Source organism: Oryctolagus cuniculus, chromosome 1 (assembly GCF_051225735.1).
Source record: "Oryctolagus cuniculus isolate XC-2025 breed Fujian yellow rabbit chromosome 1, ASM5122573v1, whole genome shotgun sequence".
Lineage (NCBI taxonomy): Eukaryota > Metazoa > Chordata > Mammalia > Lagomorpha > Leporidae > Oryctolagus > Oryctolagus cuniculus.
In genome coordinates, this window is record NC_142867.1 from 29,609,845 (window position 1) to 29,637,625 (window position 27,781).

A 27,781-nucleotide genomic window follows, 5' to 3' on the forward strand; every position below is an offset into this window, starting at 1 on the left:
CTGCCATAAGTAGAATATCACTCAATGATGAAACAAAACAGTATTATGAAATCCTAACTAGACAGGGTCTCTAGCTAAAAAGACATTAAGTTTAAGGCTTGCCACACTTTCTTAAACCAGGGAGACTGCCAAGTGTAAGAACTGCGCAAGTGTAAGAACTAAAGGAAAATAAAAAAGGGAAATACTTTGTAACCCTCAACTCTAATGTTATTCAATGCCATCTGTGTGTCCCCTAAAATTATTTTCCTCATATGTGGTAGACAATCCCTCCTCCTGTCCAATGAACACTTACTGAGCATCTACTATGTGCTAGGGACTCTGAAGGAACCAGTGGGGGGCAGGGGGTGGAGAGAAGAGAGAAATGAAGGAAGGGAGAGAAAGAGGAGGAATGAAGGGAAGGAGTGGGGAGAAAGAGAGGAAGAAAGCAGGGGAAGAAGGAAGAGAGAGGGGGAAAAAGAGGAAGAAATGAGGGAAGGGAGGGAGGAGAGAGAAGAAAAAGGAGGAAAGAGAAAGAAAGAAAAAGAAATAACTCTGAATCCACTGGAGACATTACAAAGGGAAAAAAAATGAAATGAAAAAACAAGAGTTGAGAGAGCCTTCTTTCCAGTCTAGCACATTAAATAAATAAGGAAAACCCCAGGTTCAAAATTCTGAAAACCAGTCCCCACCCACAGCTTCAGAGAGAGGCTCACGGTTCACCAAGTAGCTTCTCTGATTACCCTCCCGATAGGAAATGACAAGTGGTTATTAGTTTTTGAGGTCTGGCATGCTTTGTAAGCAGTATTAACCACCCCAAAAACCTCAGGGCTGCCCAGATCAACAAGGCCCCACCCAAATGTGCCTCCTTGCCCATCCCAGGGGTAGCCCCCAACACCGAGAGACAACTGACATTTAAACCCGATGGAAACCACACCAAACCCTGTCTCTTTTAAATGTCAAGAAGGGAGGCCGCCCAGCCAAGCAGGTCCCTCCAGGGCTGACTGAAAAACCACATCTCCATAGCTGGATTTAAAAACCAATCAATAGCAAGAGACAAGAGCAAGGCAGGGACTGACCTTGGTGTCAAGGGCAACCACAGTGATTCACAGTTGTGACCAATTATCTCTTTCTTCATCTTTATGTTTGTCTCTGCCTGAGCTAGGGCTGCCTCCCAAGCAGCAGGACCCATGACCCAACTGCATTCCAGGCTTCTGGCTTCTGCCGGGTCTGGCTTTGAGCAGACATTTTAGAGCAATCAGTTTCTGCTGTGTGTGTGTGTGTGCGCATGTGTGAGAACGCTGGGGGAGAGGGTACCTTCATTACTGATATTTGTCATTCTCTTAAAGTGCACATAAAAGTTTAAGCTTCTTGAATCTTGGAAAGAAAAGTAGTCAAGGGATGTCTGGTGTTGCTTTAGAAAGCCTGAAATCTCTTTAACCTGTCTGAAAAATATGCTCTACAACATCCCCAACCTGTGGCCAAGATGCTATGCATGTTTACTGTGTCTTCCCATTAAAAGGGGTGGATTTCACTTGAGAATAACTCAGGCCCCTATATAAACATAATGAACACTTACTCCTGTCAGAAAGCATCTTACAAATAACAAGTTGTTCAGTCCTCACAGCAACCCTATAACATGAGGTTCTGTTATCCCCACGTTACAGAAAAGGAAACTCAAACATGGAGAGGCAAAGCAACTCCCTCAAAGGCACACACCTGGCACAGGCATCGTGGTGCGGTGAGTTAAGCCACCACTTGGGAGGCCTGCAGTCCACCTGGGAGCAATGCTTTGAGTCAGAGATACTCCATCCATCTTCTTGCTAATGTGCACCCTGGGAGGCACGCAGATAATGGCTCAAGTGCCTGGGCCCCTGTCACCACATGGGAAACCCTCAGATGGAGTTCCAGGCTTCTGGTTTGTCATGGGCATTTGGGAAATCAAACAGTAGATAGAAGGTGTGTCTCTCCTCTCTCTCTCTCTCTCTCTCTCTCTCTCTCTGTATGTGTGCGCATGCATGTCTCCCTTCACTCCTTCTGTCACTCTGCTTTTATTTATTTTTTTTTAATTTATGAATTATCTATTTTATTTCTGTTCCAGTTGCCTACTTTAAGCTACTTAACTGCTCATCAGCACTTTCAGAAAAAAAGAGAATTATTTCAAATCGGTCATTCTTTTAAAACACTCTTTTTTTTTTTTATCTTTTATTTAATGAATATAAATTTCCAAAGTACGACTCATGGGTTACAATGGCTTCCCCTCCCATACCGTCCCTCCCACCCACAACCCTCCCCTTTCCCACTCCCTCTCCCCTTCCATTCACATCAAGATTCATTTTCGATTATCTTAATATACAGAAGATCAGCTTAGTATACCTTAAGTAAGGATTTCAACAGTTTGCTCCCACACAGAAACATAAAGTGAAAAATAATAGATGATTTTTTAAATGATGATGAAATCAGATCAGACCTATTGTCATGTTTAATCCCAGTGAGAGTCAAGTTGGGAATTGATAATTTCTTTTTTTTTTTTTTTTTTTTTTTACAGAAGATCAGTTTAGTGTACATTAAGTAAAGATTTCAATCGTTTGCACCCCCATAGAAACACAAAGTGAAATATACTATTAAATAAATAAGTAAATAAATCTTTTAAAAAAATCACTTCTCGGCCTTTTGGCTAAGATCAAGTGTAAATTAAAAAAAAAAAAAAAACACCACCGGGGTTGGCACTGTGGTGTAGTGGGTAAAGCTGCCACCTGTAGTGCCTACATCCCATATAGGTGCCAGTTCGAGTCCCAGCTGCTCCACTTCCTATCCACTTCTCTGCTATGGCCTGGGAGAGCAGAAGATGGCCCATGTCCTTGGGCCCCTGCACCCATGTGGGAGATGAGGAGAAAGCTCCTGGCTCAGGGCTTTGGATCGCCCCAGCTCTGGCTATTGTGGCCATTTGGGGAGTGAACAAATGGATGGAACACTTTCTCTCTCTCTGCCTCTCTGTAACTCTCTGCCTTTCAAATAAATTAAAAAAAAAAAATTCATGTTGGGGGAGGGTCACAGGAAATGTCCTCAGAGCAGTTCTCAAAGTGTGGTCTGGGATCCCATGGAGGAATCCCACCGACCTTTCAAAACATTTTCTCAATAACACCAAGCAAAGTGAATGTCTACCCATGGCTGACTACATTATAAAGTCCCAGCTTATCTGCCATATCTATCATTGTCCTCATCTTCATCTCATCATTGTGGTCTTACTATTCTAGTACATTAAATGTACTCTGTCCAATACAACCAGAAAACCCAAGTGAGGCAAATATTTTAGTTAGGTCAGTTGTCAAGTGCACGCTCACATCTTCCATGAGAGCACAGTGGGGTTTTCCAGGGAATAGGCTGTGTGCCTTATCACAAGAGGCTGAATGTGCCACAGCTAAGAGACTGTCATTGTCTGCCAGACAAGTCAGACCATGCAGAGATTCACAAACACATAAAGCAAGACCGCTCTTTCTGTTAAGTTTTCTAATTCTGAAAATTTTATTTTTCATAAAAGTGCTATTTATCTTTCTGTTCAGTAATAAGTTTATTACTTAAATGAATTAAAATATATTTTAAAGCATCTCAGTTTTTTTTTAAAGATTTATTTTAATTATTTGAAAGGTAGAGTTACAGAGAGGCAGAGGGAAAGAGAGAGAGAGATCTTCCATCTACTGGTTCACTCCTCAAATGGCTGCAATGACCAGGGCTGTTCCAGGCTGAAAGCAGAAGCCCAGAAATTCTTCCAGGTCTCCCCTGTGGGTGGCAGGGCCCAAGAACTTTGGCCATCCTTGGCTGCTTTCCCAGGCTCCTTAGCAGGGAGCTGGATCAGAAGTGGAGCAGCTGGGACTTAACACTGGCACATTTATGGGATGCTTGCGTTTCAGGCGGTGGCTTAACTCACTACACCACAGCACTGGTCCTTCAGGTTTAATTTCTAATGTGGTGAAGATGGGTCAACAAAATTCAAACAAGCAATAATTTTCTAGAACATAAGGGGGTCCTGAGACCAAAAAGCCAAAAACTGTGGCACAGGACTATTCTCTGTGTTACCTGCAAGGACCACGCCTCACTGGTAGACCTCCTGCAGCTGCTGCACTTTGGTACTTGGCACAGAGTAGGAACTCAGCGTATGTGATTTTGGGTGCTGAATTAATGCTAAGGGACTGAATTGGCCATTCCTTTAGACACATGGATCCACAAGCATGATAGTGCTGGAAGTTCAGACGCACACAGCTTACCTGGAAGTAGTCTGTAATGAAGGCTCCAAGTTCACTCCTCAGTAGCCGCCTGGGGAGAGAGAAACATGGTCAGGCAGCCCTCGATGGTACAGATCATGGGGACCCATTCACAGGCACAGCTCCCCAGAGGCGCAGGTGGGAGTGCACTTTCCTAGGTCCTGGTGGCACCCCCACCTGCTAAGGTTGTCAGAGAACTGCAAGGATGGGCACCTTAGGAGCTCTGCTCCTTTTGATCACTTTGCAAAAATGAACATCTGAAGAGTGTGGTCACAGGAAATCTGATTCTAAGAGTTGGCCGTGGCTGGCAAGGGCATCTGGCTTTCGGTGAAGCAGGAAAAAGCAAGGAGGAAGACTCCCATCCTGCAATCCTCCATATCCACAGAGCACTTCCTCATTTAAAGCACGTTTGTCAGACCTTCTTCACTCATGAACTGTCAAGCATGTGTATGACAGGGGGCAATTCTCATGCCTCCTCCACAAATAACGAAATGGAGGCTCAGAGAGGTTCTGAAACACATCAGTGCCACAGCTAAGACTTGAACCAGGACACCCCGCAAATTCAATGCATCTTTCCCCAACCCCACTGTCTCTGTCCTCTAATCTATCAAGACATTCAATTAGGGGCTATGGTTTGTGAGCTCTTACCACCCATCCCCGAAGGACTAAGCATTCTTCACAGGGAACCACAGCAGAGAGAAATCAGACTTTTTAAAAAATTTATTTATTTGTATTTGAGAGAGAGAGAGATTCCATCCCCTGGTTCACTCCCCAGGTGGCCACAATGGCCAGGACTGAGCCAGGCCAAAACCGGGAGCTAGGAACTCCATCTGGGTCTCACACATGAGTGGTAGGGGCCCACACACTTAGGCTCTCCTCCACTGCTTTTCCTAGGCCATTAGCAGGGAGCTGGGAAGTGGAGCAGCTGCAGTTGGGACTGCTGCCCATATGGGATGCCAGCATAGCAGTTAGCAGCTCATTGGCCAGGCTGCAACACCAACCCTGAGAAAACAGATTTTCTTGACACTGGACACAGACATGTACTGAGCTGCCTTCCACTGCAACACTTGTTCTCACACCCACAATACACAGATGAACAAGACAGACGGAGTCTCCACTCTCATCCAGTCTCTATTCCTGGAGGTGGGTGGAATAGGGAGCCCGGGACTAGAAGCCCTTACAAGATAATTCCCAAGACTCTTAGGTCCCAGAAGAAAAAAAAAAAAAAGACACATAATGGGACCATCTCTTCTGTTCCTTCTTTAATTTGATCCAGACAAGGTGAGGGAGCTAAAAACAGGAATAACTGGCTCCCTCCTCCAGGGAGTCCCCTAGGGACTTCAGATTTGATTTACTCATTCCACCAGCTGTGGCTATTAAGGAGCCAATGCTGAAGCTTTTGCCAATCTTTGCTGGGTATCAACTCTCCCCAGAGCACGTTCGCACACGACCCTGAAGGATAAACCAGAGGTTACAGTCAGAGATCATTACATGCTGAAAACAGATACAACAGGATGGAGACAGAGGAAGAGAAATGCCAGTGTTGTGGCTCATTGGGTTAAACCACACTTATGACATCAGCATACTACATGAGCATGGGTTCAAGTCCTGGCTGCTCCACTTTCAATTCAGCTCCCTGAAAATGTATCTGGGAAGGCACTAGAATATGGTCCAAGGAATTGGGCTCTTGACACCCATTTGGGAGAACCAGATGGAGTTCTAGGCTCCAGGCTTCAGCCTGACCCAGTCACAACTGTTGCAGCCATTTGGAGGGTGAATCAGCAGATGGAAGATCTCTGTCTCTCCCTCTCTCTCTGTAACTCTGAAGGAAGGCAGGCAGGTAGGCAGCAACCTGGTGGGCAGTCCCAAGTAGACAGAGGTTTTGAAACAGGAAGAGGTGAAGAGTCTGCATGCTCCCTGCTTCTGCCTGTGGCAAGAAAAAACACTTTCTAACAAAGCCTTACTGGGAATCACAGATGGAAAAGCCAGGCTTCATGCAAAAGTGGTAGAACAAGTCTTCATAATGGGTGTCTCAGGGTGCTTCCCAAGGGTGTCTTGGATCCTCACAATGCTGAGGGACTGACAAGGTCCTGAGATCAAAGCAGGTGATGAACCCAGGTCCCAAGGAACCCAGGCTGGGAAAACACTGTGTCATGAAGAGGTAGCAGGGGAGGAAGAGGTCAGGGGAGGGGGAGATGTCCCAGGTCAAAAATGAGGCACATGCTCCTGGAACAACACAGAAGAGGGAGCTATGCTGAGGAAACCATGGTGAATGCAGTTAAACAAGGTGTGACTCCCTGGGGCATTTCACAGTGGTTCTCAGGAAACACTGTAAGGCTCCATCAAGCGGGAACCCACGAGGTCTCCTCTCTCCCTGTCTAGGGAGAAAAGAGACAGCATCTGACAGTGAGGCGAACACACAGCATCTTCTAGTGCAGCCCAGGTTGCTGCAGGCCACAGCTGAGGCCAGATCCTGCAGTGCATTACTGGAAGACACAGCGTTTGGAAGAATCAGCAGATAAAGGAGCAGACTTGATGCAGAACTAAGACAAAGACTTAGCCAAAAGGACGCTGAAGCCAGAAGCAGCCGTCTCAGGGATGGCAAGATGGTGATGGACAGGATTACAGAGCAGTCTCTATAAAGAGGTGCCTTGCAGCACGCTGGAAAGGCTGACCATTAGTTCTTCACTAAGAACAGACAGACACAAATGCTGGACTTACATACTTCAAATGTACCAGATAGAACCAGGTACGGTAGGAGAGCCACACAGTAGTCCTTTTATCAAACTCCAAGTTGAAAACTCTCCCCACCAGGTGTACCTGAGCAGAAAAGACCCCAGCTGATAATTTAAGGCAAGATTCTACTGTCCTGTGTAGGCAACTCTGGAAGCTGTGCTGCCCTGACCCTTACAAAATTGTGTCTTATTCTGTCTGAGCCTGTTATGAGCCAGAGAAGGTCATGCTTATACGCAGAGATTTTCACGGGCAACAAAATATAGGAATCAATGAAAATATGCACCAAAAAAGCACTAATAAGGAATTAGTGTTCATCCACAGAATACAATTCTATACAACAGTAAAAAGACTAAAGGAAGTAAACAAGTGCTCTAAGTAATGATAGGAAGAGATCTAAGTCATATTAAGTTAAAAAAAAAAAAGACATAGCAGAGTATTTAAATAATACCAACAAGTTCATTTGTCATTCTGCTCTTACAGCTTCCTGTTCAAGTCTATATTAGCTACATGATTTGGTTTCCAGTAACTAGGTCCTTTGAGCTGAAATGTACAAGTATGGTAGCTTGATTTTCAAAGGCACATGTGCATTTTGAAGTAGCAAATATAAAACAATAGGTTGTATATCATCTTCTTCATCTCTTCAAGTAAGGGATTGGAGAAGTGAAGCCACTGCTTAAAATTCAGTAGGGCAACAAAATTCTTTAGCCAACATTACTTTCTGAAGTTGGATGGAGATACCATCCTACAGAATCCCTGCCATCCTCTCAGACCAGCTCAAAGACCTCAGGGAAAGCGGGCCACACGGTTGGCTGTGTCTCCAATAGGGTCCTTGTATTGCACACAGAAACTCTGGAAGAATGCTCCTTAAAGCACCACTACTTGTCTTTGAGGAACAGGAACTAGGATTCTGAGGCAGAGAGGTGGAAGGCTCTCCACTGTATATCTCACGATAGGTTTACATTTTTGAACCATGTAAATATAATCCTATTCAAAAACAATTCTTAAAAAGATTCCCAAATGAACAATAAGCACCAAGGTTGTGGCAGCAGGATAACCTGAAGCCAGAGAAGGAATCTGAGTCCCTGGGCGGGAGTGTGACAGCAGTAAGTGTAGAGGTGCCAGCAAATCCTGCAAGTCCTGGGAACCTGAAAGTCCAGACCTGTTTCCACCTGTCAATCTGCAACCCTTTGTAACTTAGAACATGGTGAGGAGAGGAAAGGGGCCCGGGCTGGAGGTCCAGGAGTAGTGCCAGCCACAGCCAGGGTAGGGGAGGACTGCAACTGAGTCATGGTGCACATCTTCTATAGTCTGCCTCTACTCCCTGTGCTATTACTGCTTGCACTTGGCCTATGGGGAAAGGTGCAATCGAAAACCTCTAATCTTCTTGACTTGCCATCACCGGTGGGACTTGGAAGAAAATGTCCCACATGCTCCCTACTCACCAAAAAGAAAATCCAACTCTTAGAGAACAGGGAGCCATGGAGTCATCAAGTCATGACCTTTTACTGAGAACCAGGATTTATGGCTCCCCAGGTGCCAGAAAGATGAAGACCTGATTCCCAATACCTAGGATGGATGTTCCTGCAAAGCTTGAAGGCTAGAATCCAGCAGCCACCCTTCTCTTTTTCCCACTCTTTCCTAGGGTTTCTTCCCTGCTGATACTAGTTGGGAGAAGAATAAACATAAGAAGTAGGAGACCAATCACTCCTGGGATGGAGTTAGCCCTTTTCCAGTTCCAGTTTATGGAGCATTTGCTAGGTGCCTGCCACTGCTGTCGACAATGTCTGTGCTTCTGCATTTCAGACTGACACAAAACTGCAAGGTGGGCCGGCGCCGCGGCTCACTTGGCTAATCCTCTGCCTTGCGGCGCCGGCACACCTGGTTCTAGTCCCGGTTGGGGCGCCGGATTCTGTCCCGGTTGCCCCTCTTCCAGGCCAGTTCTCTGCTGTGGCCAGAGAGTACAGTGGAGGATGGCCCAAGTCCTTGGGCCCTGCACCCCATGGGAGACCAGGATAAGTACCTGGCTCCTGCCATCGGATCAGCGCGGTGCGCCGGCTGCAGCGTGTCGGCTGCGGTGGCCATTGGAGGGTGAACCAACAGCAAAGGAAGACCTTTCTCTCTGTCTCTCTCTCTCACTGTCCACTCTGCCTGTCAAAAAAAAAAAAAAAACAAAACTGCAAGGTAGTAACAGCTGGGCTTTCTATACACAAGGAAACAGACCTGTGCTAGCACAGGCCAGAGGTAAGAGGTATCTTGCTGAGCACAAGGTGCGGCAGGCAGCTGCCTGGGTCTGAACTATGCCAGTGGCTTTGTAGTGATTGTGATAGGAGCAAGAACCTCAGCAAACTCACCAGCCTTTCATATTTCCACTTCCCCAACCAGAACAAGGAGACGATACAGATTCTGCTTCATAGGACTACTGCAAGGGCAAAATGAGTTCATTCTTGGGAAGTTTCTAGAATAGCCCTGGCACATGCAAGGCCCAGCAAACATGAGCCACTAGGATTTTACCAGGTCTATGGGAATCAAAAGCCCACATTCCCCAGATCTCTCCTCTGCTGCTCCTCAGCATCTTCTATGAAGTTTCCAGGGGAAACTCCTGAACAGGGTAGGATATTAAGGTCAGACCATGTGTGGTCAAATGACTTGGAGACTGACATGAAAGCAACAGCTCAGCCTATGAGGCCCTGCTCCATCTGCTTCACCTGTTGGACTTTCAGGCCTGGTTTCACTGGGAAACAGAATTCTGCTGCTAACAACCACCATGAGCCACTGAACCAGACAGAGAAGGAAGCTGCGGAGCTAGAGTAATGGGAAGGCAACGCTTACTTGGGGCCCAACCAAAAGGGAAACAGGGCATGAAGTTCAACCAGAAGCCAGAATCACTCACACAAGGGAAAAAATGGAGAACTGTCCCCTGGTCTATGTGATCTCACCCTCCTCCCTCCCAGGCTGACCAGCTGAGGTATCAGCCCTGTTGATGGGATTTCCTGCTTTTGCATGAGCCTGCAATCTCATTCCTCATGCCTTCAACACAACATCCCACTTCTGTAGGCTTCGAGGTTAAACAGGCACTTCCAAAGCCTCATTTGAGCCAGCGAGAGGCTCAGGGACAGCAGGCAGGGCAGGCAAGAACAGAAGTGATGTAGAAAGGGGCAGGTGTGGTGCAGAAGTTAAGCCACGGTTTGGAAAGCCTGTAGCCCATATTAGAGTGCCTGGGTTCAACTCCCACTTCCACTTCTGCTCCAGCTTGCATTAATATGCACCCTGGAGGCAACATGTGATGGATCAAGTAATTGAGTCCCTGCCATCTACATGAGAGATCCAAATGGTGTTCTGGGCTCCTGGTTTTGACCTGCCCCAGCTCTGGCTATTGTGGGCATTTGGAGAGTGAACCAGCAATAAACTTCTCTCTCCCCTCCTCTCCTCCCCTCCTCTCCTCCCCTCCTCTACCCTTCCTTCTCTTCCTCTCCCCCCCCTCCCCTCCCCTTTTCTGTCTTCCTTTCTCCCCCTTCTCTCTCTCTCTCTTCTCTGCCTCTCAAATAAATAAATAAATAAAACTTTATTTAAAAAAAAGAAGTGATGGGCTAGCACTGTGGCGTAGTGAGCAAAGCCACCACCTGCAGTGCCAGCATCCCATATGGACAGCACTCCACTTATGATCGAGCTCTCTGCTATGGCCTGGGAAAGCAATATAAGATGGCCCAAGTACTTGGACCCTGCACCTGTGTGGAAGACAAAGAAGAAACTCCTGGTTCCTGGATTCAGATAGGTGCAACTCCAGCCATTGCAGCCATCTGGGGAGTGAACTAGCACATGGAAGACCTCTCTATCTCTATCTCTGGCTCTGCCTCTCTGTAATTCTGCCTTCAAATAAATAAATAAACCTTAAAAAATAAAAGAAGTAACATAGAGACATCACCCTGGAAATGAGCCACAGCCTCCCCCTACAAACAGGAAAAGACTCAAGGCAGCAAAGCCCCTGTCATGGCCCCAGCTCTCTTCCAGGTAAGGTGAAGAATGAGGAGGCAGCTTATAGTCAGGGGCTGCCGTTTAACAGGATGAGTCAGGATAGATGCGTCAATTAAATATTTCTGTGATTTGCCCCAAGTTCCCCCAAGGACCCACACCCTCTGCCCCAGCCCATCCATGGGATGCACAAAGGCTGCCCCAAGATCCAGGAACCATGACAGTCCTCCCAGGTACTGAGCCCCAGGCCAAACCTCATCGGTGCCATCATGCCGCTTGCTCAGTTCTCTGAAGATCACTCACTCTGTGCAATAGGACATGTTTCAAGATGTGGAAACGCCCTTTGCCCCTTCGGTGCACTCCATGGGAGCCTATCAGAGGGGTTTCCCCTGACCCAGGTGAAATGCTAGTACTCTCGCCTCTGGTGTCTGTGCCCCAGTGGGTGGCAGTGGGGCTGGTGAGAAACGAGGAAGAAACCAACAGAGGGCATTTATTGAGCTACCAATCATGTGGCACACACTAAGCAGTACACACACGGCATGTGGAATTCTCCAACAATCCCCCCAGGTAGGGATTTATCCTCACCCCGTGGAAAAGGCTGATGCCAGGGCAGCACACTGGTATATCCTGGCTCTAATGAGGCCAACCTGAACATTAGGCAGTGCCTCCCTGCCACACCCCCACTCCCGGGCCTACAGGGGCAGGCCACTATGCTGAGTGAATGACGCAGGTGCATATAAACCAGGACAGCTGAGACAAACTCCTCTAAAGTCAGCACTGGGCCTCAGCTCCCCTGCCCAGTTACATGCCCATGTGTGGATCCAGCATGGCCAGAACTTTCCAAGAGGACAGAAATCTGCACCTTCAAGCAACATGTCCCCATTTCTAAACAACATTTCAACCAAACACCACAAGGCTAACCCTGTCACAGGTTTCTGATGGGCCAGTTCCCTGCCACCCACCCTGCCCACGTCAAGTCTCTTTCTCAACTGTAGCAGGCACAAGGCACCAACACATAACCAGGCAGAAACATCTGGGCAAAGAGAAGACCTCACCTTAAACCCCTCCCTCCCAAAGTATGGTCCTTGGAGAATAATGCCTGTACCTAACTCATGATCTTCCAGCGAGACTATGCCCAGAGACACTGGGCCTAGATCCGGATAGCGCCAGTTCTGCATGCCTCTTGCAGCCTGCACATAAAGGGTTTCCGAACACACAAGTCTGGGGTTCAAATCTCATCTCAGGCACGTTCCAGCTGTGTGACTCCCCGCAAAGTACGCCACCTCCCTGTGCCCATACTTCCTCATCCCAAAACACACAGTACTATCTCATCGGGGTGTGGCAAATTTTACAAGCGTTGACTTATATAAAGCACTCGGAACACAGCCTGGCACAAACTACCCGGTAAGCAAGTGTGTGCTATAGTTGTTATCTCACGGAATTGTGCCTCAGGCCGGTCCACTCTGGCAGCCTGTGGGCAGGCTCCAGGCTTCCTCCTCTCTCCATGACTCCTCCCCCAGCTGTGGGACCCACCATAGTCAACAGAGTGGGTAAAGCAGACAGAAAACTCTGAAGTGGGTTTCCCTTCTGGTTTCAGGTGCCAACTGAGTCAGAAGGAACACGTTTCAACTCAGACCTGTTGGAGATGAAGCACAGTTCTTGGAACTTTCTCTTTCCTTTCAGTCTCTGGGGTTTCCTTCACTCTTCCCGCTCTCTGCCAAAAACAGAAGCAGGGTGGTTGGAGGGAGAAGGAAAATGTGCGTTTCCTGCCTCCGGCCAGCTGCAGATCACTCATCTCTGGCTTCCAGAAATCTCTTCTCTGAGCATTTACTTCTGCAGAGAAAACGTCCTAGGGAGTCGCAGGGCATGCAGGGGTTGTTGGCTAAAGAGGCACGGCCTCAGCTGCCTTTTCCACCTGATCTCCGCCTGCTCCCCTTTCAGATTTCAACTCAGGCATCATTTTCTCCAAAGTCTAATTGTATGCCCATCCTCCACACAGTCCCATCATACCGCATTCTGCCATGACCCCACTTAACATGCCTGCCCAGTTCCCCTTGCTCTCACTCTGCTATGAGCTCCCTCAGAGCAGGACCACTTGCCTAAAGGGCTACCCCAGAACACGGCCCAGGAGAAAGCAGAGCATGCCACAAACGTTCCTTTAATAAAATCCCTGGAAGTGCTGGCTGCAGACTCTTGAGGAAGAGTGTGTTCCTACGTCAAAGAGCTTAGCCACTTGTTCTTGGAAGGCTCATGCAGTCCAGCCTCTAACCCAGTCCTGTCCCCACTGCCAAATCACCCACACATCAGGGGTGGGGCTAGAGCAGGGGTGGTGAAAACCACTTCAATGCCCCACAGAGAATTCAAACAAGAAGACACCCAGGATCCACCCAAACTGGGACACACAGAATCCAGAGAAGCCAGGATTATAGCCTGTGATGACTGGGGATTCAGCCAGAAAATGTCTACTCTAAAAGGTTACTTTCTTTCCTTACATGATATCATAACATAAAGGCTCTTCTTTTTTCTACAGCATTTCCAATGGAAAATATTCTGATTTACGGTTTTCCTATCAACAGTCCACCTGCCTTGACTTTTATTTAAAGACATTGGCTGATATATTAAGATTTGACATTACTGATGGATTTATTCCTCCCCCTTTTTAGAAAGATTCATTTTAATTGAAAGGCAGAGTTACAGAGAGAGAGAGAGAGGGAGAGACAGAGAGAGAGAGGGCTTCCATCTGCTGGTTCACTCCCCAAATGGCTGCAACAGCTGGGGCTGGGCCAGGCTGAATCCAGGAACCAGGAGCTTCTTCCAGGTCACCCATGTGGGCCATTTTCTGCTGCTTTCCCAGGTACATTAGCAGGGAGCTAGACTGGAAGCGGAGCAGCCGGGACTCAAATAGGCACCCATGTGGATACCGGCAGGCAGCAGCTTAACTTGCTATGCAACAATGCTGGCCCCAATGCATTTATTCTTAATGTATGGAGATATCTGTCTCTGAATTAAACACTGTGTTTTAGATCCTGACCATAATCAATCCAGTTTTTCCTCACGGCTACTTCAAAGTCCATCTGCTAAAACTTAGAGATCATTTTCAATGACACAACTTAGAAGAAACAGTCAATTATTTGTAATGACCCCATTACAGGTCTCAGTTATATTTCCCTCTCTGGTCTTCCTTGGCATCGGGTGATCTTTGGATAAGTTCACATTTCTCAGATGCATACTAACTCCACTCTGAGAAATATGGCCAGGGCTGGCTGGGATGGGTAACTGAGGGAAGCAGATGTAAGCTTTGATGCCAAACCTGGATAATGCACCAAGAAGTTCATTACCATTTGGCTTGAGTAAAACAGAGGACTGAGACAGTCACTTCCTCTTGTTCTTTTCTCTTCAGAAAGGACAAACAGCTGGCTCCTCTTTTAAGAACTCAGCCTCGCCCCAACTTCAATTCCAAGCACACTCACTAGTTCAAAGTGAGCTTACCTCATTCAAACTATGGAGAAATCTTTATAGGGTACTGAGCATGGGGAAATTCATCACAGTGTCCTGTGTTCTCATGTGTGGGACTCACCCATCATTTATCATTTTATCATCCTGAAGTGTTCACAATAACGAGAATAATAATGACTAACATTTATGAAACATTTATTGTGCATCAGATCCTGTACCAAGGACACTTCAGCATTATCGCAATCTTCCCAACCATATGGAGCTGGTGTTATTATAGTTATCCTCAACGTATAAAAGAAAAACAGAAAAATGAAGTACCTTGCCCATAGTCACAGAGCTAGCTATCTTGATCCCCAGTCTCTCTGTATCCAGAATCTGCTCTGTTAAGTCAATTCTACTGAACCTAGCACATAACATCTGGCACATAATGGGACTGACATAATTGGTGGGAAAATGGGCATGAATGTCTGGTATTGTGATACAGCAAATTAAGCCACCATCTGTGACACCTGCATCCCATATCAGCACCAGTTCAGGTCCCAGTTGCTCCACTCTCAATTCAGCTTTCTGCTGATGCACAAGGGAAAACAGTGGAAGATGGCCCAAGTGATTCAGAAAAGAAAACCAAATGGGGATGAGAACAACTTAGCCTTCTCTCCCACCCTCATGCCTAAGTCCTGTTGAGTTCACAGATCTCTTCTGCAAACAGGTCTTTCAAAATAAAAAATCAAAACCCAGGGTCTGCCTGAGTGTAAAAAAGGGCAGCATGCCCATCTTGTGCTTCAGAGACAGAACCAAGGGCAGCTGTGTTTATTCCCCCACAGGCACTTGCAGATGTGGGAGCACATGAGGGTCAGCTCACTCACTCAGCTTGGGACATCCAGGTCACATAAATGCTCGGGATGTATTTCTCGTTCTCAGCTATATCTGAGTCTCAGTGATAGGAGAGCCTGTCTTCCCTCTAACCCTGTGTTAAAGAGGCTCAGGAGATGGGGAGCACAGAAACACGGGCTCCCAAACTTGAGAGCATTGGCTTAATCTGGGCTCAATTCACCTCTGAGCAAATAGCTTCAAACCCAAGCATAGCTACGTTCCTCAAATTGCTCAAAACAGAGAGGAGCATCCAATGGGAGCCCAAGCCCAACCCTGGAAAGGATGGTTGGGAGCACAGCCTGCTTCTCAGGAGGGGTGTTGATAATCACAGAGCACAGGAAGAGACCGGCTCCCAGAGGCCTAACAGAAGGAACAAAGGCAGAAAGATCAGCTTCAGAGCCATCAGCTTCCCCTCCTCTCATTGTAAGACTTTCTCCCTCACACTGCAGCATCGTGTGCAGCACTGTGAAAGGCAGGGATGTTATTCTGAGTTCCGCCAAATTACAGGTCAAAGCAGCAGTCCCCAATTTGGTGGTATTTAGAGATGAGGTCTTTTCAAGGTGATTAGGGTTCAATAATGGGGCCCTCATGATGAGATCAGTGTCCTTACAAGAAGGGATGCCAGAGAGCTTGCTCGCTGCCATCCTCATCTATACAAAGAGGTTGTGTGAACACCCGCAGAGATGGTGGCCACCTACAAGGCAGGAAGAGGGCCCTCAGCCAGGAGACGCATTGGTCGATGTCTTGACCTTGGACTTTGCAGCCTCCAGAGCAGTGAGGTTTCAGCTATCCAGTTTAAGGTATTTGCCACAGTAGCCAGAGCAGACAGCACAGGTGTCTAGGTCAGATAGGAGTTCAAATCCTGACTCCACTGTTTATAGCTGGGCGACCTCGGGCAGGTTATTTCGTTTCTCTTACCCATGACTTTCTCATTTGTAAACGACTCCTAACAAAGTGAAGAGAGATGAATATGTAGATGTACAAGAAAGGTCCCCAGAGGTGCCTGGGACTCTGCACCCCCATCCCCACCCCCACCTCCCTACGGTACCTCCTCCATGCACGCTAAGGCTGGCCTAGTAATAACATTCAGTCCACAGATGTGTTTTGTTTGGCCTGCACCAATGTTTGATGAAATCTGGAGTGTTTACCAACATTTAAAAGTCAGGAAACTTCACATAAAAATCTCAGTTTCCAGTTCTTCTTGAGAAACACCATGAGCTGTCTCTGGAACTGTGTCGTGTGTTCACTCCCTTGCCACAAAGGGTGAGACCTCATCTCCACACACCCAGGCCGGCTTCTCCCACTTAGAAAACCAACTTGGCACCTGCAGGCTGTTAGCAGCTCAGGGGCTAACAGAGCTGCCCTAACAGTGTGGCTGGGCCTGTATTTTCCCTAGCTGCCCACAAATAGAGCTTTTAAGTACAATTTCAGGATCGTCTCCTGGAGGGAGGGACAATTAGCACATTCCTGAGAAACTCTTTTATTTATTTATACTTCTATTGTGAGCTGAAAACCTGCATGGAAAGGCCCATATCTTCCTTCTTAGAGCTGACCCAGCTTTGGCCCTGTCACTCAACTCCTGGGGCCATGGTCTCCTCCTCTGTGAAATAAAACCAGGGACTAGATGACCTCTTTTGTCTGTTTCCAAATTTCTGTGATTATGAAGTGAAATTCAAGAACATGGGTAGAAAGTTAACACAGCTCTGCTTATCTAGGAGCCCCAAAGCTTTTAATGAAAGCAGCACTCCTAAAACACCCCACTGACTCTCAACACTGGCCTGAACTAAATGTAATAAACAGGACCTGAATAACAGCCTTGTTTATTTTTCAGCCTACTCCAGGGTTTGGTCTATAACCTTGATGTTATGCACTTAAAGCGCCCAGAGAGAGATGACTACAAGGGCATCAGAAGACCTGATGGTTCAACCTCCTGTTCCTAGGAGATCCTGGTGCTCTGAGCCCTGCCTGACTTTCCACCCTCCATTCACCAAAACAAACCCAGGGGTACCACAACCCAACCTCCAGTGCTCTGTGCACCTGGGCCCTCTTTCAGTTCCTTGCTCATGGCAACTGGAGGATCTTGGCACTTGTGGTTTCTACCACCTGGAGCCCTCTCCACTCAGCTCACTCCCACTGATCCTTCAGATCACAGCACTGGCATCCTACCCACTGTTCCTGGCTTCCTTGGTAAGATCGAGTCATGCTAACTTATGCTTTCATCACACCTGCGGTGTTGTAGCAGCATCACAGTCACATTTTTACATTCTATGTGTGTGATTAGCTGAATAATCATTATCGCCCAGACTGAAAATAAACACCAGGAGGACAGGGTCCTCATCTGTCTTTGATCTCAGAGCCTGACCAACAGGGAGACACTTAGATACTTGTTGGGAAGTCATTCAGTAGAAAGAACAGCAATAAATCCCAAGCAGGCCAGTTCCAACCACTAGCCAAATTGCCTATCATGACACCAATAATCAGAGCACAATAAATGTGCAAAGAATAAACAACACCACTCTCCACCAAACCTCTGCCTTTGCCCCTTGTGAACATGAACAAATGGGTGACCCATTCCTGTGTCAGTCAGCAGTCTCAAGGACAATCTACTAGTTGAGAGAAACAGCAACAGGAATGAAGCAGGAGAAAAAGCAAACATAAGGAAAAGCTCCTGGTGGCGTAGTCCTGCCTGTTCCTGCTCAGGCCCATGGTGGGAAAACAGCTCCAGGTCTTCCACTTACCTGATGTTTTCATTCAGTGTATACAGCTCATTGCTTTGCAAGCCACCCCCTTTGAAAACGTTGATCACAGCAGTCTGGACACTGCAGGGAAATCAAACAACCCCTGGTTAGAGAATATGCCTTGTGGGGCCACTTCAGCAAGCAGCTCAGGACTGAAGGGAGATGCAGAGCCTGTGCCTGGCACAAACATGGCCTCATCATCCATCCAGGGGACCCCTCATTTCCTTCTTTGGAGGGGATGGAAGAGTTAAAGGCAAAGGACTCAAAAGTAGCCACTGCTATCTCACAAGCCAGCAGGTCTTCCTCCCTGGCAGTCCTACTGGCACCTAAAAGGAGCAGGCAGTCAGAGCTGCTCACAGGAAACTGTGGAGCCAGCACCTCAAGGACTGGAAGAGTCCAGAAATGGAATGTACATCAAGTGGGAGCTGACCTGGGCCAAGAGTTCTCCCTCCTAAGAGACCACTGTCTCCACAGGGCAGGTTGGAGGTCTGGGGCTAACGCAAAATGATAATTGCATGCCTTTCCAACAGCACTTTCATTGGAAGAATTTGCTGTGGGCAAGCCTGTGTGGCCCCTCCCATTCTCACCCCTGTGCAGTGTGCGGCTCAGGCCCCTATGGCATCAGTTAGACCCTTCATCCTCAGGGACCTCAGCCCAATATGACAGCAAAAGAGCTGATTGCCACCTTGTCCACATCAAGGCTTCCGGGCCTTTAAAGTATAAAGATGCACTGACTACCCAAACATTTCAGCGCCCCCTCTCCATCCTCATCTTTCTCTGCTCCATTCATTGGAAAATTACAACAATGTCCACAACTACAAAGAATTCAGTAATCTGGAAAAGAAGGATCCTACAGAGTCTGCATACATTTGAAAAAGAGCCACAAGAGTATATAAAACACAGCAGTGATGCAGTCTCTGCTCGAGGCTTGGTGACAAGGTCAGCCAGACGCTTACAGCAGCTCCTCTCCCAAGCATTGGTGGCTCACAGGTTCTCATAATCCCTGTTTGATGCTGCTCACAGATACACAGGTAATCTCAACTCACCTACTGTCTATTTGGCCAGAAAAGACACACAAGGGTACTTGAAAAAGTTTGTGGGAAAATGGGAAAAAAAAAAAAGAAAAAAGGCTTATTTTGCTGCAAAATAACTTTGAAATCCAGGCAGGGTTTTTTCATCATATACACAATTTCCATGAAGTTTTTGAAGAGCCCTCATATAGGACTCCACCGTGGAACAGTCTGAAAGTCTGGGGTGTCACTAATAAACATGATCTCTAACCCTAAATTCCAATCCAGCTGCCCGACTGCATAGGACAGAGGCTCCAGAAGTCTGTTTCCCAGCTACTAGGACACGGAAAGCTAGCAGAGGCCTTGGAGATAAGAAAACCACTCTCTTCATGCTTTGCCCTCTAATCACCCCCTTCCAGAAGAAGAGAGATCCCAGCTGCGGCAGGAGCAAGCCAGTCGGCAGGCGTCCCCGGCCCCTCTCTAGCCCTGGCAGCCCTCCACCCCCATACCTGCTGCTTTCTTTACCTGTTCCAGGCTGAGTTGGAGCTCAGCTGTAGAGCCTGACGGGCGGCCTGGAATCGCGGCAGGTCGCTGAGCACCGGAGAGCTCATGAAACGTGGTCTGGGCCTGCGGAAGGAGCCCATCTTGTGGAACTCGACAGGCAGGCTGGGAGCAAAGCCACGGGTCATAGGTCCAGGGCAGGTTTCAGTTTCACCTCTAGGACCAGAAGGTTCCAGCGGCCCACAGGAAGGGCTTCTCCTGGGGATGCTTCCTGGCTCTCAGGCTTTCTTAAAACCTCGAATTTAGCCAACACCTGGAAAGAGAGGGCATTCTTGATTGAGGACTCCTGGGCTGAGGAACTGGGGGAAATCTGCCACCACACCCGCCTCCCATTCATCAGTTTTTACAGCTCTCTTTCTGGTCGTGATGGTGTGATTGCCCCAACTAGGAAGTCACTGACAAGGGGGCCAGGTGGAGGCCAGTCCTACAGAAAAGCCATCTCTAAGCTGTGCTTGACTCTGGTTGCTTTAGGCACCTCCTTGTGTTTCTGTAGCCCACAAGGGTGTTTTAAGAGATGGCTCTTTAAATATACCTCAAGGGGAACATAGGAGCTCCTTGTCCCAGCTCTGAAGACAGTCCAGGATTTGCCTTTACCGTGTGGTCCCAGCATTCCAATGCCTCTCACCCTCCTTACTTCCCATTCCTTCATTCATTCCATCAGGACACACTTGCCAAACGTGCACTATTGGTTCACCAGTGAATTACAGAGAATCCAAAGACCTGTAAGTCCTCGCCCCCAGACTCACAGTCTATAGAGAAGGTAACTATGTATCTTCATTCAGACAATATATATTTACTGAGTGTCTACTATGCACCAGGGACTGGCTCAGGCACTTGGAGACACAATGACAGCTCTGGGGAACATGTGCCTGCCCTGTGGTACTTACAACCTACAGGCCTATCCCATGCCATTCTTATTCCTCTCCCAGGCTCTTGATTGTACCTGCTATTCCCCTTGCCCAGAATTCTCTTCCTTTTCCTCTTGGCTTATCTAAATCCAGGTTCAAGGATACCACCCTTTGTAGGGTCATGAGCTACTTTATGATTTTGTGGTTTAAGGCAGTGGCTTTGGAGTGCACCTGGGTTCAAATCTTAACTTGGCCACTCCCGAGTTACGTGACTTTGGACACACTGAGTCTAATGCCCTCAGCCCTCCACAGCACCAACCCCACAGGGCTGGGGAGAGCTGAGATGTGGTTGGGCGCCATGCTCAGCAGAGTGGCAGACAGCATCTCAAGTGCTAGTGGTTTCCCTTCAGGCTGTTTTCTTTCCCTCAATGGCTCTTTTGGACCCGGGATTTCAGCCTCCTATTCTTACTGAACATCAGATCCAAATGAATGACTGACAATGAGTTTTGGAGCTCCACAGAGTGAAGGATGGAAGGAAACACCTCCAAGGTCATCATCACTTTTGTCTTGAGGGGTTCATAGGTTTAGCCCAGAAATGTTCTCTCTGCCACCTCTCTCACCAGCCAACTCTGCTATGTCCCAAAAACTAATGATGAAGGAAAAAGAGATATTCCAGCCACAAGGGCCCCCAGGACAGGTTGGGAGGGGAAAATGATTGTCAACATCAGCTGTGGCATTTGAAGGAGGAACAATGACGTTGCTTCCAAATTAAACTCCCTACTGTGGTGGGGAGAGGAGCTAGGCTGTTGAACAGGCACTGAGGCAATCCAGGGCAAGCATCTGGGAGATGCTGGTGGCCATCTGTGGACAATAGGCACCATGAATCTGATAGCACCAGGCGCCCAAAAGGAAATGGCTTTCCTCCTCATTGTGTTTTAAAGGCAGGCAGACTGTGGACCATTTTCTTGTTTGGTCTTTCTCCTTCTGCCTCATGCTCACAAGGAGCCAACTGTTACTGAAATGAACCCTAATAATTGCTGAGGAACTCATAATAGGCCTAACTTTCAAAGAGAGTCTCCACAACTTCCCAAAGCGCTATGGAATCTGGAAATACCTATGCAAATCTGTGGGAGAGGCAGAGAAGAACTAAAACCACAGATTCCCCGTCGGAAGCCTTGAACTGGCCCAGGAAAGGTCACTCGATTACAACAGGTCTCGTTTTGCGTCCCCCTTCTTTTAAATGTGCCTGCTAAGTACAGCTCATCTGTGTAATTACAGGATATGAACGCCCTTTATGAGGATCTTAAACTGGAGAAGATGGAGCTGCCTCCCACCCCATGGCACTGATCCAGGGAGGCAGAGAGGGGAGCAGGAAGGACTGTTTCACGTCTTGGCCTCCTGCCTTCCCGCCAAAAACCCACTGCCTCAGGAGGCTGTGAGACATCGAAGCTCTCGGGCAGCTCCTGTCCCCACCCACTTCTCAGTGACATCTCGCCGCCCATGCCCCATGCACCTTGCCCCTGCAAAGCACACAGGCAGCCTACACACACACACACACACACACACACACACACACACACACACACCCCTTCTCTGAAATAAGAGGAAGTTTAAGGCCAAAGGATGGCAACTGCAGCTCCCGCGGCATAGAGCTGCAGAGTCACGTACACAACAAGGAGCAGCCTCTCATTTCTCACCTCCCACGTCTATCACTCTCAGACTGATTGGCTGCAGCTGGCAGGACAGAGCAGAGAGGCCTCCCCAGAGTTCCACAGTGAGGGAGCCATGGGGACTGCTGACCAACATGGCTTCAAGGGAGAAGTGACACATGCTGTACCCACCTGCTGCAGCACTGGCCCCGGGGCACAGGCTGGCTCGGATCCACATATGACAAATCAAGACAGATGAGAAGATGGGCTCCATTAACAGCTGACAAAAGGGCAGCAAAGGGGCAAGGAAATTTGTCCAAGGTGGCCAAGGTAAAAGTCAGGTTCATAGATGCCTAATCTAGAAAGTTCCCCAGTCGCCCCTAGGCCAATCTGTGGACTCCATGGAGACAGGCATCCAGCTTTTGCCACCTCTCAATCCCCAAGCCTAAGTTCACTGCTTTAGACAAAGATGTGGGGAAAAGAAACCTAATGAGGCACCAACTGCCTGCCCAGTGTGGTGCCAGGCTCTGGCATAACAAGCACAGGTAACCCTCAGAAAACTCCATGTGAAGATCCGAGGAGGGAAGTAGCCTGCCCGAAGGCACACAGCTAGCCAGCGGCAAATCACTGAGTGCTGTTGGGATTCCCCAGCCCATCCCCACTCAGCCATGTTACCAAAGTCAGCCAGAAAACTGGAATGGAAGCCACCCAGTCAGGACCAGCAGTCCAGAGAGTTCATATCAAAGCTTACATTTCACGCCCCTGAATAGATCAGCTGCCCCAAGGAATGTTAGGACCACATTGATGGGGCAAGAGGAGCAGGGAGGGGAAGGCGCAAAGGAAGAAAGCATGGATGGACTCCTTCATGCACTGCGTGACCTCGGCAAGTGGCTTGACCTCTCTGAGGCTCCATTTCCATCCACATGAAATGAGCACACAAACAATGACTATCTCAGGGTTGGAGGAGTTTTAAATGAGTAAATATTTATCAAGCACTTGGAACAGTACCTGGCAAATAGCAGGCACTGCCTAAGTGCTTTGTTCAGTAAATAAAACACTGTCCTCATTATTCCAAATAGCCAAGCTGCAAGAGCAGTGGGGACACAAGCACCCTGGCTTCGGCTTCTGGAGACCTCAGCAGCACTGGGAAAAGACACCACTGGGAGGTAGACGAAGCCACTCCTCCCATTGTGGTCACAGCACCTTCAGGTCTTGCCTCACTAGGCATTGGGGAAATCACACCTTAGGTACTGATCCTTTGCCTCTGAGGAGCAGGTCCCCCAGATTTAAAGAGTCTTCCCACACTTTATACAGCTTCTAAATCTTCTAAATCTAGGGGCCAGCACTGTGGCATTGTGGGTTAAGCCGCCATCTGCTGCGCCCTAATCCTATATGGGTGCCGGTTTGAGGGCTGGCTCCTCTGCTTCCAATCCAGCTCCCTGATAATGCACCAGGGAAAGCAGCAGAAGATGGCCCAAGTGCTTGGGCCCCTGCACTCACATGGGGCACCTGGAAGAAGCTCCTGGCTCCTGGCTTCAGTCTGGCCTGGCCCTGGTATTTGTGGCCATCTGGGGAGTGAAGTAGCAGATGGAAGATCTCTCACCGTCTCTCTCTCTCTCTATAACTCTGACTTTCAAATAAATAAATGAATCTTATTCTAACCTTTTATGACAGGTGCAGCCACAATCCTGTCACAGATGTGGAAAGTGAGGCTCACCCAAGCTGAGAGACAGCCACGGCAGGACAGCTCACAGGTCAGGGAGACCCAGACCTAGCAAAATGCTTCCAACCCCAGGCTTGGCCCACCATAGTGCCTGCTGGGTCATTGTTTATTCCTGTGTATTTCAAAATATGGACGTTATGAAACATGCTTGAAGCCGGCGCCGTGGCTCAATAGGCTAATCCTCCACCTTGCGGCGCCGGCACACCGGGTTCTAGTCCCGGTTGGGGCGCCGGATTCTGTCCCGGTTGCCCCTCTTCCAGGCCAGCTCTCTGCTATGGCCAGGGAGTGCAGTGGAGGATGGCCCAGGTGCTTGGGCCCTGCACCCCATGGGAGACCAGGAAAAGCACCTGGCTCCTGGCTCCTGCCAGGATCAGCGCGGTGCGCCGGCTGCAGCGGCGGCCATTGGAGGGTGAACCAGCGGCAAAGGAAGACCTTTCTCTCTCTGTCTCTCTCTCTCACTGTCCACTCTGCCTGTCAAAAAAAAAAAAAAAAAAAAAAAAGAAACATGCTTGAAAACCTATACCCACACAAACACACATGGTAAATGAGTGACATCAGCAATTCCCAACTGCTTGAAGAACAGAATGCTCCCTTGGAGACCGCTGTCCCTTGCTCCTATTTTTCTAATGACAGCGCACTTGCTTATATATTATCATAAACGTAAACATTCACATAAGTCTATAACATGCAAGGCGAAAGGCCTCCTGCTTCCCACGTCACAGCAGAGAGAAATTCTTGCCAGTAAAAGTGTTAGAGTTCTGTTTGCACTATTCCAAGAGCTACAGACCCTGGATGAGTGCTGAGCACATGAAATGTGTCAAATGCTATTTGAGCAATTGAATATTCATTTAACTTTTAATAGCCACCAACATGTTCCGCACACACAGTATTTTTTTCTTCCCTCTTAATAAAACATCATGGCTATCTTCCCATTTCACTAGATTTTGATCTACTTTATCATTTTTGGTGGTAGCTTAACAAGACTATTTCAGGGCACATTCTCAGAAGGCAAACTACTGAGTTGAGGGGCCAGGAAATTCTGAGCCAGCTTCACTCTAGACTCTCATTTCCACCCCACCACAGCTCAGAAACACCACAGAAGAGGGGTCAAGAGTCACAATGCCTGCAGCTTCAGAGGGGGAGCAGGCACATGGCTGTACCACCGAGGCTATGGACTCAAACTCTGGTCTCAGTCATCACCCTGCCATTCATTCACTATGGCAGACAGGAAAAATCCACCCTCCCAAAGATACCTGTAGCTATGACTTCACATGACAAAAGATGTGATGCGCTTCGGGGTCCAGATGGCCCATAAATGCAATCACATGGATCCTTGTTAAGGGAGATGCAGAGGATTACAGACACCTATAGAGAAGAAGGCAATGTGCAGACCGAGGAGGGGGAAGGCCAGCAGAAGCTGGGGGAGGAAGGAATCGGATTGTCCCCAGGAGCCTCTGGAGGGAGGACAGCCCTGCCCCACCTTGATTCTGGACTTTTGGCCTCTAAAATTCTGAGTGAGTTTCTGTTGCTTTCAGCCACAGAGGTTATGTAATTTGTTACAGAAGCCACAAGAAACTAATACAATGGCCCTGAGCCACTCTGAACGGCAGTTTCCACATCTGCAAAGTGGGAACAGAAAGTTACCGGGGAGAGTCGTGGCATGACAACCGGAGATATTGTCTATGAAGCACGCGACATGGCTCCTGGAACTATCCAGGTGCTAAGCTAAGTTCAGTGGAGGTTCCAGGCTAAGGCCTAAGAACCAGATGGCGTCACTCCAGTTAGACACTGGGCAGGTGACCTAGGATGGGTATTAGGCTTAGTGATGACACAAGTAAAGTGGATAATAAGTCCCAATACACAGCAGGTGCTCAATAGATGCTACTTAGTGTCTATTTTTGTTACCACCATCACTACCACTGCAGTTTACGAGTCTGTTCAAACTGCCCTCACAGGATACCACAGCTGGAGCCTGATACAAGAGAAGTGTACTTTCTCATGGTTCTGCAGAGTAGAAGTCCAAAATAAAGAGTTGGCATGTTTGATTTCTTTTGGTCTCTCTCTTTGGTGTTTAGAGGGCCACCTTCTCACCAGGTCCTCTCATGATCTGTCCTTCATGTACTTGTTCATGCCACTGACATTTCCCTTATATGTACAGATCTCTGCTTTTTTTAAAAAAAGATTTATTAATGTATTTATTTGAAAGGCAGGATTACAGAAAGAGAGACATAGACAGAACTTCCTTCTGCTGGTTCATTCCCCAGATGGTTGCAATAGTTGGGGCTAGTGGGTAGCAGGGGCCCAAGGACTTTGGCCATCTTCTGCGGCTTTCACAGGTGCATTAGCAGGGAGTAGATTGGAAGCACAACAGTCAGGACTCAAACTCAAGAATTCTTGAGTATTCTGATAATGGATGCTAGTGTCATCAGATGCAGGTTAACCCACTGCACCACAATGCCAGTCCCCAAATCCGCTGTTGTAAAGACACCATTCCCATTGGATTAGGGACCATCTAATGTCCTTGTTTTAACTTAATCACTGCCATCTTCATTTCTTTATTGATTTTAATTGAGAGGTATGTGTTGGTTCATTCTCCAAATGCCCAAGAAGGCCAGGGCCGGACGAAGCCAAAGCCAAGAGCCAAGAACTGAATCCAGATCTTCCATGTGGGTAGCAGGGGCCTAACTGCTTGAGTTATCACTGCTGCCTCCCAGAGGGTGCATTAATAGGAAGTCAGCATCAGAAGCCAGAGCCAGGATTCAAACTCAGGTATTACAATATGGGATGCAGATGTACCAAGACTCTGCCAAGTGCTGCCCCTTCATCACCTCTTTGAAAGGCCTATCTCCAAATACAGTCACATTATGAGGGCCTGGAGTGTAGGGCTTTAACCTATGAATGTCCACAACTACCACCACCTTGTCTCATCACATCACAGGAAGTTCCCAATGTTTCACTTCTCTGAGTTAAAGAACTATGGACTTGGGTCAGTATTCTTTCCTGAAGGATCACTGCCATTTACATTTAGAAAAATGCCCTTTGAAAGAGATTTAAATGGGTAGGTTTGGGGGCTGCAAGTGTTCCCAGTAGTTACGCGGAAAGCTGGGGCCCTCAATCCATTAAGTGCCATGGCATTTACAGGATTACTGGGAAGTGGCACCAGCCTGGCTCACTGAGACTCACCTCCCACTGATTTTTTTCTTTTTTTTCAAAGATTTATTTATTTTTTTAATTGAAAGTCAGAGTTAAACAGAGAGAGGAAAGGCAGAGAGAGAGAGAGGTCTTCCATCCGATGGTTCATTACCCAATAGGCCGCAATGGCCAGGACTGTGCCGATCCGAAGCCAGGAGCCAGGAGCCTCTTCCAGGTTTCCCACATGGGTGCAGGGGCCCAAGGATTTAGGCCATCTTCTACTGCTATCCCAGGCCACAGCAGAGAGCTGGATGGGAAGTGGAACAGCCAAGTCTCGAACCAGCACCCATATGGGATGCCGGCGCTTGAGACCAGGGCATCAACCCACTGCACCACAGCCCCAGCCCCAAGCCTCCCATTGATTTCTTTGAAAACCTCTGCCCCCAGCATCCAGGCTGTGTTTCTTGGAGAAAGAATGTGTTGTGTTGCTTTTTCCTCATAGCAGCCAGGATCAGGCCTGCAAGGCTGGCAGGTGGAGGAGATGGCTCACTAGGTGGAAAATGCAAATGAATTCCACTAAGGCTCCTACCTTTGACCTTGAAAAGGGAAGTCACATTAGGCACTCAACCTAAAATAAAGAAGTGGGCAGCTTATGACCCTGGAGCTTCCAGGAAAAAGCCATTCTGAGTGTAAATAATAAAGAAGTCAAAGAAAACTGAGCCACACTGTCTGATGTGACTGCCTGGAAAGGCCAGTCCCCAGGGAAGTGAGAGAGTCAGTGCCTTCCCCACACACACTTCAGAAGGTTCGGCAGTCAGGGGGCCCAGCGTGGGACTCCTTCCCCGGGT

General features: G+C 48.0%; 1 protein-coding gene across 23 annotated transcripts in view; it reads right to left on the minus strand.

The window, feature by feature from the left end:
* PRR5L (proline rich 5 like) overlaps positions 1–27,781 on the minus strand; it is a 199,814-nt gene that overhangs the window by 75,161 nt on the left and 96,872 nt on the right. For 19 of the 23 annotated variants that reach the window (XR_016217735.1, XR_016217736.1, XM_070071463.2 and 16 more), the window contains 3 exons: positions 19,546–19,834; positions 18,011–18,091; positions 4,242–4,290 (listed from right to left, as the gene is read on the minus strand). Coding sequence is in view for 17 of the 23 variants with exons in the window: in XM_070071463.2 (XP_069927564.2) it covers positions 4,242–4,290; positions 18,011–18,091; positions 19,546–19,709 (294 nt within the window). In the remaining 6 variants the exon portion in view is untranslated. Of the gene's footprint in view, positions 1–1,055; positions 1,240–4,241; positions 4,291–12,579; positions 12,653–18,010; positions 18,092–19,545; positions 19,835–27,781 lie in introns of those variants that run through there. The other 4 variants (XM_089309583.1, XM_089309579.1, XM_089309575.1 and 1 more) reach the window with 3 other exon arrangements.